This window comes from Phocoena sinus, chromosome 20 (genome assembly GCF_008692025.1).
Source record: "Phocoena sinus isolate mPhoSin1 chromosome 20, mPhoSin1.pri, whole genome shotgun sequence".
Classification (NCBI taxonomy): domain Eukaryota; kingdom Metazoa; phylum Chordata; class Mammalia; order Artiodactyla; family Phocoenidae; genus Phocoena; species Phocoena sinus.
In genome coordinates, this window is record NC_045782.1 from 6,312,467 (window position 1) to 6,324,633 (window position 12,167).

Consider the following 12,167-nt stretch of genomic DNA (forward strand, 5'->3'; position numbering starts at 1 on the left):
TCTTCCCCAGGGACGTCGAGGACAGTAAGTAAGGAGGGGATCTGTCCCTCTGCCCTTCCTTCCATTTCCCCAGAGGAACGAGCTGGTTTTAACTTTGCTTTAGAGTGTGTGTTGGGTCTGTGAACTGGAGTTAGGAGGCAGCTGTGCACGGCTGGCAAAGCGGAGGGGGCTGTGCCCTGGGAGGGCAGGGGGTGAGCCAGCTGCCAGCAGGCTGGAGGGGCTGCCCTGTGAGAACTGTGGCAGGGAGGAGAGGCTGTCCCGGCTCTGCACCTGGAGGAGGGGAAGCTGTGTGCAGGTGGCTGCTTCCACCCCGCCGGACAGCATTTGGGCTTCACCCTTCACAGCCATTGGCGGAAAGGGCTGGGCAGGAACCACCCTCCCAAACCTCGACAGAGGCAGGAACAAAAAAGCCAGACGTCGAGGTGCAAGGCCACCCTCAGATCCTGGAGTGCATGGGCGGGACCTCACACCCAGACCGTCCTCCTGGGCATCCCACATCAGACCTCAGCATCTGTGGGTCCATCCCTCCCAGCTGCAGGTGTGGCAGGCAACCAGGGCAGGTGTCAGGAAAACAAGTCGCAGCATGCGGGCTGGGGCAGGCTCCATGTCAGAAAGGGGAAACGAGGCTGGCATATATAAACATGGACAAAACAGGTAGGGCAGACGTGTGCCACGGGGACCATACCCCCAGGTAAAAGCAGACATTATCACCTGGCTACCTTTTCCACTTTGTAACCGGGCAGGGCCTGGGCGCCGGCTGCGTGATGTGAAGAGCAAGGTGAGTGGCACTGTCTAGGTGGAGTGTGACCTTTGGAGAACTTCCCTTCCTAGACGCACTGTGGGCAGGTGACAGACAGGTGCCCTGGTGACAGCAGCAGAAGATTCAGAAACACTCTGGCCTCTGCTTTAACAGCTCAGGCACTAGGCACCACTCACCTTATCAGAGGGATGGGGTCACCAACCGAATGTCTTGCTGCGGGGAGGGCAGCCACTCGCAGTGACAGCTGGGTGAGGCATTGTGGGGACTCCAGTGGGGAGAGAGCAAGACCCTCCACATCTCAGGAATTCCAAATACAAACCCACGCTTGGGGTCTTCCTCAGGAACTGTGTTATTTCTATCACTTGTGTTTCGCAACCTGCCCCCGTTCTCCCACCAGACGACCCTTCCCTCTGGGCCCACCTCCTGGCTGTGAGACATGTGCCCGCTCTCCCCTGCTTTCGGTCCTTGCAATTCCCAGAATAGTCCAGCTCCTATCAGGGAGGAGAAGGTTAGGAAGGGACAGATAACTCCAGACCCAAGCACAGTGGGGCCTCTTATGATATCAGGGTTGCCAGATACATTACAAGGATGCCAGTTACCTTTGAATTTCTCATAAACAACAAATACATTTTGGTATAAGGATGTCCTGGGCAATATTTGGAACAGTCTTATAAGAAAAACCATTTGTTGCTTATCTGAAATGCAAACTTAACTGGGCATCTTGTCATTTTATTGGCTAAATCTGGCAACCTATTAATATAGTAGTGAAGGGGAAGGGCAGGTTCCATCCTTGAGCAAGCAGAGTGCAGTATAAAGACCAGGATTTGGGGTCAGGCAGCTCTGAGCCTCAATTTCCTCATCTGTAAAATGGGAATGATAATAAGAGTACCATCGTAGTAGAGCTATTAGAAGAGATGCTCCAGGTGAAGAAGGCAGGTGTGAAGGCATTTTGTGCCCCACTGGGATGATGGTGGTAGTGGCTTTGTGGCCTATGTCACAGGCCTCTTGCTGCTCTGCTGGCTACAGCTCAGGGCCCCCGGCTTCAGCCCCCATGTCCTCAGCAGCTCCACCCATCAGGGCCGGCCTAACCCCTCACCCAAAGCAGCCACCCCTGCAATTCTGTGCATGGCCAGTGCTCCCATTTCAAATATGCTCTCCATTCACTGTTCCTCCAGTTTAAAAAAAAAAAACAAGAAAAACCCAAAACCTCAAAACCGTCCCAAAGGGGAGCAGGATAGACTCGAACCCAGGCTCTGGAGCCAAACAGGCTCCAAAACTCCCCTTTCTAACCTGGTTCACTACTCATCTGCTGAGTAACTTTGGGCAAGTCATTTAACCTCTCTGATCCTGTTTCCTCACCTGCAAAATGAGGTAATAACTGTCCCATCCTCAGTGACTTGTCAGGAGGGTTAAAGGACACAATGCAGATAAAGCACTCAGCCTGGTTCCCAGCCCATAAGAAGAGCCCGAGAAATGACAGTTATTGTTACTGTATGAAAAGCGTCGACGCTCCCCTAACACACTGTGTGCTGCTTCTCCTTTGGAGAAGCTGCTTGGGGGACCTTGAAGACTTCAGGAAGGCCAGCCAGTGGAGGGCAACCAGACTTGGTGAGGTGTCTATCCATCAGAGAGCACGGAGGGAGGGAAAGGGGTTGGGGAACAGGTCAGAGGGTGTCCTCACAGCTGCCTCTCCTGCCCCCTCATTAGCCAGTCCCATCTGACCACCCCGGCTCTAAGAACACAGGGCACACTTGACAGTTGTATGGAGAGGAACAGCAATGGCGACCTGACGCTGCCGTGCCGAACCTTCCTGCGGCAGCTCCCCTATTTGATGAATCATTTCACAAATGTCTGGCAAGTCCTAAGCCCCAGCCAGGCGCTGAGCTACCTGCTGGAGCGCATAGAAAGCTGAGGAAGCCCCAGGCCCGGCCCTGCAACTGCTGCCCCATTTAAGTGGTGCATTTCAGACACTCGAGACTCTACCGGAGGGAAAAGTGTTTGCTCCCTATTCTCCTGGACACTCACTGTTGCTTGCCAGCTTTCATGGTCCACACACCCCACCCAACCAGCTGTTGGCGGATGAATATATGAGTACGTGAGAAACAGCCGGAAAGTTCCTGCTGTTCTCTCCCCTCTCATCTGAGACATCACTTTACCTTGTTTGTCAGAGACACCACTGAGCGGGCAAATGGGGACGCCTGGAGCTCCTCTTTGGAGAGGGACGTCATCTTCTTAGTTGTGTCTGCAGCTCCGCATCTAGCAGAGGGCAGACACGGGGGCTGCTCAGACCGTGTTTGCTGCAGTGTTGGGGAGAGCTGTGAGCCGAGTGCTGTGTAGCAACCTGGGGGACACAAGGTCAAAGGGCAAACACTCAGTGGATATCTGCAGACAGGGTTTTCGAATACCTGGCCAATTACAAACACAAGACAGATAAGGAGACCAGCTCTAACAAGATCAAGAGACGGTCCCTTCTGTACATACTTGTTTGGCCAACCGAACCCAGTCTTTGCTCTGCCCTGGGCCTCCTGGCTCCCTGAAAGTCTGTTTTCCTTCAAGGGATGGTATCTTTACAGAGACAAGGTGAAAATGGTGAAATTCTTGTTCTCTCTCTCTCCTCTCCCTCTCTGTCTCCCTCCATCTCCATCTCCATCTCTCACATCCATCCCCATCTTCATCTCCACCTGCATGCTCATCTCCATCTCCATCTCCACCTCCATCTCATCTTCATCTCCACCTCCATCTTCATCTCCACCGCCACTTCCACCTTCATCTCCACCTCCAACTTCATCTCCCTCTCTACCTCTCATCTTCACCTCCACCTCAATCTCTCATATCCATCTCCATCGCCACCTCCATCTCCACGTCTTCCTCCATCTCCATCTTCTGTCCCCAAATCCCAATTTCTCAAAGAAGCACCTTCTCTTTCTTTCAGGATCTCCTTTTCCTCAGAATCAGCACATGGTGTTTCCCATAAGGGCCAGGTGACTCTCTCACCTCACAGATTTCCCTTTAACATCTCTGCCCTATTCTGGGGTCATTCTGCCCCTGCCCATGCCCCTACTTTCCTTTTCCGGGGTAATGTGTTTCCTGCCCTCACCTCTACCCTGGATCCCCAAGTTCCATCATATGACTTCAACCATTATCAACATTCTGCTATTCTTGGTTTAACTATACTTTCACCTGCTCTCCAGCCTGACCCCCTTTATTATTATTATTACATTTTTTTACAGTTTTTTTTTTGCAGGGTATAATTTACACACATCACAATGCACAAATCTTAGTGTACTATATTGAAAAATGGGTCCCTCATGTAACCCACACCGATATCAAGAGATAGAACATTTCCATTGACCCCAGAAGGTCCCAGTTAGCTCCTCCCCACCCCTACAACCACTGTTTTGAGATGTGTCACCTTAGCTTAGTTCCTAGGAGGTTCTAGAATGTCATATAAATGGAAACATACACTATATGTACTCATTTATATCTGACTTCCTTCACCCATCATGTCCATGAGACTCATCCATGCTGTGTGTGTATCAGAAGTCTGTTCCTTTTTATTGTTTAGTAGCATTCCATTGTGTGAATATACAAGATGTGTTCACCTTTTCTCCTGTTCATGGACATTGGGTTGTTTTGCGGTTTGGGCTATTATGAACAAAGCTGCTATGAATATTCTTAAACAAGTCTTTGGTGGACATAGGTTTTCATTTATCTTGGACAAAGAAATATCTAGGAGTGGAATTGCTGGTTCAAAGGGAAGGCGTATGTTTCACTTTGTAAGAAAAGCGGCTGTACCATATTACGTTCCTACCAGCAGTACACACGAGCTCCAGTTGTTCCCCACTCTCACCAACATTTGTATTGTGAGATGTTTAAATTTTAGCCATTCTAGTGAGCGTGTGGCTGTATCTCCTTGTGGTTTTAGTTTGTATTTCCTGTCGAATGTCAATCTCAAGCCCTTTTGCTTGGGTTTCTTCTTCATCTATTTGTCTTCCTTTGTAAAGGGTCCGTCCAAATCATTTGCCCATTTTTAAAATTGGGCTGTTTGTGTTACTAATCACATGTATTTCAGATGCAAATCTTTCGACAAATATGTATTTTGCTAAAATTTTCTCCCAGTCCATAGCTTGCCTATTCATTTTCTTCCCAGTAGCTTTTAATGAGGCAGGAGTTTTAAATTATGATGAAATCTAATTTATTGATTTTCTTTTTCTTTCTCGGTTATTGCCTTCTCTGTCCTAAGAAATTTTGCCAACCTCCAGGTCACAAAGATATTCTCCTATATTTTGTCCTAAAACTTTACGGTTTTAGCTTTTATGTTCAGGTTATGTCCAAGATCCATCTCGAATTCATTTTTTGTTGATGGTATGAGGTGAAGACAAGTTTCATTTTTTTCCATATAAATATTCAGTTATTCCAGCACCATCTGTTGAAATGACTTTCTTTTCCCCATGCAACTGTTTTGGTGTATTTGTCAAAAAGCAGTTGTCCTCAGTTACTGTTTGGCCTGTGGGGCTGGTTACTAGGGAAGGCGTTCTGACTTCCTGAAGTCTTACTTACAGATTGTAGTCTGGCTCCCTGTGCCAGTTATTGTAGATAATGGGGTGGCTTCCTGGGCTGGTTGCCGCAGGTTGTGGGTCAGAGTTCTGTTCTTATACATGTCTGGTCACCGTCCATCTGTATATTCAGTGCCTCATTTATTACAAACGTTTGCAAACATACGTAAATGTAGAGATCATAATATAATGAACTTCCATGTGTATCCGTCACCGGGATTTCATAACCTTTAACATTTTGTCATATTTGAGCTGGAGTTTGATGCTTCCATGTGAATCACGGCATCATGACAATTCGTGTCTGTACGTGGTTTCAAGATGTATCTCCATATCTATAAAGACGCTTCCTTCTGTGTCCGCAATATCGTCATAATACAAATTTTACATCCTCAGCGTCGTCTAATATCCAATCCAGATTCAAACTTCCCTAAAATTATCTCGAAATGTACAATTGGTTTCTTCTAGTCAGAATCCAAATAATGAACATATTGCATTTAGTTATATTTTTAAATTTCCTTCAGCGGTCATATCATGGTATACAGCTCAAATGGTACACGCCCATGTAATTGGCTGTAGCCAGATCGAGAGTCAGAGCACGATGGCACCCCAAAAGTCTCCATCACGTCCCCCTTCCAGCCACCATCCCCACTGAAGGTAACCACTGTCCTAACCTCTAATGGCATAGATGGTCTTATATGTTTTTGAACTTTCTGTAAATGGAAGAGGTGTCTGGCCTCTCTTGCTCAGCGTCAATGTTTGGGGTCCTGCATGGACAGGCGTGCGGTTCATTCTTTACTCCTCATGCTGTGTAGCCCCAGACCAGTGCCCCCTCACCACACCAGCCTGTGGCCTGTCTGTCGCTAGTTCTGTGCTACAAATACATCTCTACCCACTACCTCTGCTTCCTGACACCCCAGACGCGGCCTCCAGAGCGGGGGAGAAGGACCCAATCTCCCTTCTCAAGTTGCTGCCCTGGGGGCTGAGCCGACAGGCAAATCTGCGTTTAGTCCAGGAGGCCCGAGCCTCGGGCCTTCCACTGGCTCTTCTCAGCTCAGCCCCTCGGGCCCTCGGTCCTCGGCCACCTCTGAGGTGTGGGGACATTAACCGACAGTCAGTGTGTTCCTGTTTTAGGGTTTCCATAACAAAGTACCACAAACGTAGACACTGAAAACAATGGAAGTTTGTTCGGTCACAAGGGAAAAAATCAAGGTGTCCTCTGAGTTGCTCCTTCCAGAGGCTCTGAGGAGAGTCCGTCCCATCCTCTCTCCCGCCGTGCGCCCTTGTCCTGTAGGGGCATCACTTCACCGACGGCCTCCATCTTCACGTGGCCTCCCCTCTGTGTGTCACATTTCCTCTCCTTTCTCTACAAGGACGCAGGTTCTTGGACTTGTCTGTTTGAGGATGAGCTCGCCTGGAGATCCTTCCGTTAATTACAGCTGCGAAGACTCTTATTCCAAAGAAGGTTACTTTCTGAGGGTCTGAGTGGACAAGTCCACCCACTGCGGGAAGTGAGGGATCCTCTGAGACAGACAAACCAAACCCGCAGGAACTGAGGACCTGGAAGTGTGCTTCCTCTCACTGAACCAGCTCCCCAGGGGTTACGTGCTCCCCACCCCACAGGACTGCAGCATCAGGCCCAAGCCCTTTGAGCACCTGCTGAGTGCCGGTGGAGGGGGGCTGCTGGGTAGAGGAGGTGTATAAACCAGCAGAGGCCCTGAGGCAGTCTGAAAACTAGGAGCAGAGTTTCTCCACCAGATTGATCCTGCCCCCAGGAGACACCTGGCAAGGTCTAGAGACATTTTTGACTATCATGACTGGAGGGGTTTGCTACTGGCATCTAGTGGGTAGAGGCCAGGGATATTACTAAATATCCCACAATGCTCAGAACAGCCCCTGCAGCAAAAAATTATTGGCTACCAAACGTCAGTAGTGCCACTGTTGAGAAACCCTGGTATCAGAAAAAGAAATCGGACCTTTTAGGACTTCAGTAAAATGTTAAAAAACTCGTACTGCCCCTGAGATGGTGATTTTCAGGAAACCTGGGTTCTCAGAATTTGAGTTTGATTCACCAACCTATGGACCTATACAAAATAGTTTCAGAAGTCCCTCAGCCTAACTTCTTTATTGTACAGATGAGAAAACAGGGACCGAGAAAGAAAATAACTATTGCAATAATAATAGCAACCAGGGTCATGTCTTAAACTCCTGTAACATATCACACAATGAAGTGGGGTCTTGTGAGACCTGACAGTCGCCGCTGCCCTATAAGGCAGACATGCCGTTATCCTTATTCTATATATGTGACCAGTGAGTCTCCGGTGGGTTCAGACAGCGGTCCCTCTTCTGTCAGAGACCTGGATCTTTCTGTCACACCAGACCCTGCAAGTAAGCTCAGTGACGTGCTGCAACCGTGAAGGAACCCAGCATGGCGTTCACCCCACAGCCAACCCCGCCTGCCCCTTGTGTTTAGAGTTGCTGCCACCTCCTGCCTGGTAGGGGCGGGGGTGGGGGGAGCAGGCACAGAGCTCAGCCTTGTTCAAGGGAGGAGAAGTGCTCTCCTCCAGTCACTGCCCGGAAGATGAACCCCCCGACGATTCACTGTCCCAAGGACCCGCCCTCTTCCTAAGTAAGGCCACTAAATGAAAGGTTCCCATTCTTTGGGATTTTGTGAGGTATTACAATTTACATAGATAGATAGATAGATGATAGATAGATAGATAAATAGATGATAGATAGATAGATAGATAGATGATGGATAGGTGACAGATAAAGTAGATAGACATCTACACAGGATGACTGACTTCTGATCTTGGCCAGTACAGATACCAACAAAACCAATGATCATCTTCCCTCACAGCCGTTTCATGAAATGAATATTCCAATGCCAAAATAAAAGAAGGAAGACATTATCTCAGAGTAAAAACAGTTCTTTAAATAAATAAATGTACCATTATGAAAAACTTATCAGTGTTCTCTCTCCATTGTAGAGTGATTCCCTATACAACTCCTTGCCTCTGTCAGTCCTTACTCAGTGAGAGGTTACTCTACTGCAGGATGCAGCCCTAAAGTGAAAAACTCAGGCCTTGTCATAGTGGAAGGACCCTCAGGGATCATTCTGACCAGCTCGGTCTAGTACAATGAGCTTTGAGTCCAAAAACCTTGGCCTGGATCCCAACACAGCCACCTATGAAGTTGGGGGGAGGCTTGGGCCACGATCCTAAATCTCACTGGGCCTCAGCCTCTGCCCTCCTAAGAGGGGAATAAATGAGCGACCTCCTGGCAGGGCCAAAGAGCATGCGCTACATGCGGCCAGCAAGGCGCAGTTGGCTGCACCTCTCACTCAACATCCAGGAAGCCGTCCTCCCTGCATCTGCTGCGGCTGCCTCGCACCCCAGTGGCAGCTCTCCCGGGAGCTGGTCCTTCCCCACCCAGCCCGGTGATCCTCGGGCACAACTGAGACTCGTGCCTTCCCATTAATATTCCTCCAACACAACACCCCGAACATCTGAAGGCAGCAGGCGCTTCTGCCCTGGGATTTGCTGCCAAGTGGGGAAAGGGCCACCTGGAGAGACCGTCCTACCAAAGACGTCAAAACCCCACAGGAGAAACCAGGTTGCAGTAACCAACGCCAGCTCCCCGGCTAGGATTTCACCACACGCCTCGAAAGCCCTGCTCTCCCCACCGAGCCCGCAGGAGAAAAGGAGAGATCACTTTAAAAGTGTTGACGTCACTTACGCAAATACTCCTCGGGACCCACAGGGCAGCAGCGGGACACCTGTGAGCCCGTACTTATAAAAGCCCGTCGTCGTATTTTCCAAAGTCTTCGGAAGCAGAGATCCCAATATCCTCTCTCTAGAGGAGCACACACGAATGTAAATATCCACATTCTGAAGGCGTGGCGATTCTACAATTCCTATTCCCCCTGGGACGCAGGGAAGGGGTCTTGTTCGGCAAAGTGGGAGCGCTGGCCCAGTGGTCCAGGCCTGAGCTGCTGTGAGGGGTGAGTTGAGGAAGTTACTTGGAACTGAGCATTGCAGGAAGTGTGGAAGGAGAGTGTGCTCACTACAGGACCCTTCCACATTTAGAGGCGTCTTGATAGAGGGGAAGCAGCAGGTTCGAGTGCTGGGCTTGGGAGCCACCAGCTTCACACACCATCTCCTTTATCCTGATACCCTGGTTTCCGAATGCAACCCCTCCCACCTCTCACCCCGTCTGGAGCCCACTGTGACTGGGATTGAGTAGCCCACCTTCCCAGGAAACTCGCTGCTGTGGAAAGAAATCCCTCCCGTCCCGCTCCCAAAGAGGGATAGTAGTAAATGCTGTTTGAGTGGGGCCTGAGCTGGCCAGACCGCAAAGAAGAGGAAGAACCTGGGGCCCCGGGAGGAGGGACTGGAGGGGAAGCCAAGGACCAAGGCCGTAACTCACTCAAGACCGCACAGCAAGAAAGCGGCTGGGTCTGAAAATAAGATGCCACTTCATAAACTGTAGCTTTTGCCTGTTTTCTTAAAGGCCACCACTGTTCCCTACTTTAAACAATAAGAGCGGTTGATCGGAGTGATATAATATTTATCTCTCACAAGGAAAAAGAATACCACCTTGAGTGGCTTCTTATTTATGTGGATCTCATCTGCTTTTCTTTTAGCTTCAGCACAAAAACCCTGCACTGCCCTCCACTAAGAGCCAGGCTGGAGACAGATGCTGAGAACAGGAAGGCTGTGCGAGGATTCCTCTGGCCTCGTCCTTGCTTCTAACCGGTGCTGGTACCAGGTGCCCGGTCCTGGGAGCCGTGACCATGGAGGCTCTCCCCAAGGACCTGGAGGTCAACGAGAAGTCTCCAGAATCCAAGGACCTGCTGCCCAGCCAGACCGCCAGCTCCCTGTGCATCAGCTCCAGAAGTGAGTCTGTCTGGACCCCCACCACCCGGAGTAACTGGGAGATCTACCGCAAGCCCATCGTCATCATGTCCGTGGGCGGTGCAGTCCTCCTGTTCGGTGTGGTCATCACCTGCTTGGCCTACACCCTGAACCTGGGTGACAAGAGCCTCCAGGTCCTTAAGATGACAGGGCCCGCCTTCCTGTCTCTGGGACTCATGATGCTGGTGTGCGGGCTGGTGTGGGTGCCCATCATCAGAAAGAAACAGAAGCAGAGACAGAAGTCAGTTTTCTTCCAGAGCCTCAAGTCCTTCTTCCTGAATCGCTGATGATGGTCTCGCCCTCTGTCCTCCCCATCACCCTGCCACCTCGACCAGGAGAAGACGTGATGACCAACATCCAACATCCCCAGCCCCTTGAGAGGTGGAGTCTTCCGTAAAACTGATGCAGGCAAACCCTCTCCTGGGCCCCGTGGAAAAGAGCGAGCTCGGGGCTGCGCCCTCCGTGCAGCTGGGAGGTACCGCGGGATGATCTCATTTAGTCTCTCTGTTATCACTGATGTTCCCTCAGATCCTGGCCGCGGCCATCGCCTTTCATGGCTCTCATCCCAGCCTGTGCATCCAGGTGTCACTCATCTAACGCTCTCTGCCAAGTGCTGTGCATGTTGGGAAATTCCTTGAGGTGGGCCATGCCCCAAGAAGAACCTCCTGTTTACATATCTGAGTGCCTGAACTGGATTCTGCATTTGCTTCCTTCTAGAACCCAAACTGACCAACGGAGGTCCTTCGCAGAGGGAAGGGACGTTCTGACCATTGGGTCTGCCCACCCCAGATCTCTCTGTGGGCAAGATGCTGGCTTGCATTTCAAGAGATCGGACAAGTCACAAGTATCAAACATTCCAAAGACTGAGCAGTGAATGGTGGCCGGGGAAGGACTTTCCAGGAAGGCACATTTCCCCTAGAAATGGCCCTGGGAGTCAGCCAGTGAAGAAATTTAACCCTTAGTTGTATAGTTGTATAGAATTTATACCAGAGGCAGTGGGGTGCGCTAGCAGGTGTCACAGACTCCCCTGACCTTCTAACTCCTTCTCCGTGACTACTCTTCCCTCTGAACTTGACACTTAGCCAAGGACAAGCGTGTGTTGCCCTAACTCCCTCTTTCCCCAACCCCATGACTCTAGAACAGCCAGGTGGAGAGGGCTGTAAGATTTTTCTCTCCTTCTCCCCCGTCAAGAATCAAAACCAAGAAGCTTGAACTCCACATCTGAGTGTCTGTAGGTTTCCAACGATGGAATTTTCTTTAGAAAATCCTAACTTCTGCTCTCCCTGCCCCCACTCACCAACATGCGTTTAAACCTTCAGTGAGGGCCCTGCTCTGGGCCAGGCCCCGGGGCGAGAGCAAGACAGATGGTCCCTGGGCTCATCTTCTTTATAAAGTGAGAGACAGCCAGAGCACCAGGCGGCCAGAACACCCCGGGATGAGTACTTTCTGGGGAAACGAGGATGGGGGCAGGAACGTGGAGGGGACATCTGCCCCAGCCCTGGGAGAGGACAGAGGGCGTGCTGGAGGCTGTGCCATCCACACAGAACCAAAGGGAAGAGGAGAGCTGGCGACGAGGGGAAAGGAAGGCACTCTAGGCGGGAATGGTGTGCGCAGAGCTGGGGTGGGAGGGGAGCGGGATACAGTTAGGAAACAGCGTAGCAAGCTCCCTAACCTCCCGAATGGTCACCTGAGCCCCTGTCTCGGCCTGCCTCCCCCTGTTTCCCCAAGTGCCTTAGTGCGGCTTCTCGGGGCTCATCGAGGGGCCTCCTGGGTCTGTGGGAGATTCCAGGGGTCCACCACGCAGAGAGCACCCGTATGGTTAAGTGCTCCCCAAATCTGGGGTTTCCTGCAGCATCCGGAGGCCCTTAGGTGACAGACCAGGAGGGTACCTGCAAGAAAGCCATGCTGCCCTAGGTCTGAGGCCCAGCGGAGAGCATC

General features: G+C 50.8%; 1 protein-coding gene across 1 annotated transcript; it reads left to right on the forward strand.

Annotated features, from left to right (window-relative positions):
- The first annotated feature begins 641 nt into the window (after nucleotides 1–641).
- Nucleotides 642–10,516, forward strand: PIRT (phosphoinositide interacting regulator of transient receptor potential channels). Its single transcript, XM_032616230.1, has 3 exons — nucleotides 642–654; nucleotides 744–778; nucleotides 10,025–10,516. The coding sequence occupies exons 1-3, from the start codon at nucleotides 642–644 to the stop codon at nucleotides 10,514–10,516; spliced, it is 540 nt and encodes a 179-aa protein (XP_032472121.1).
- Nucleotides 10,517–12,167: the final 1,651 nt, after the last annotated feature.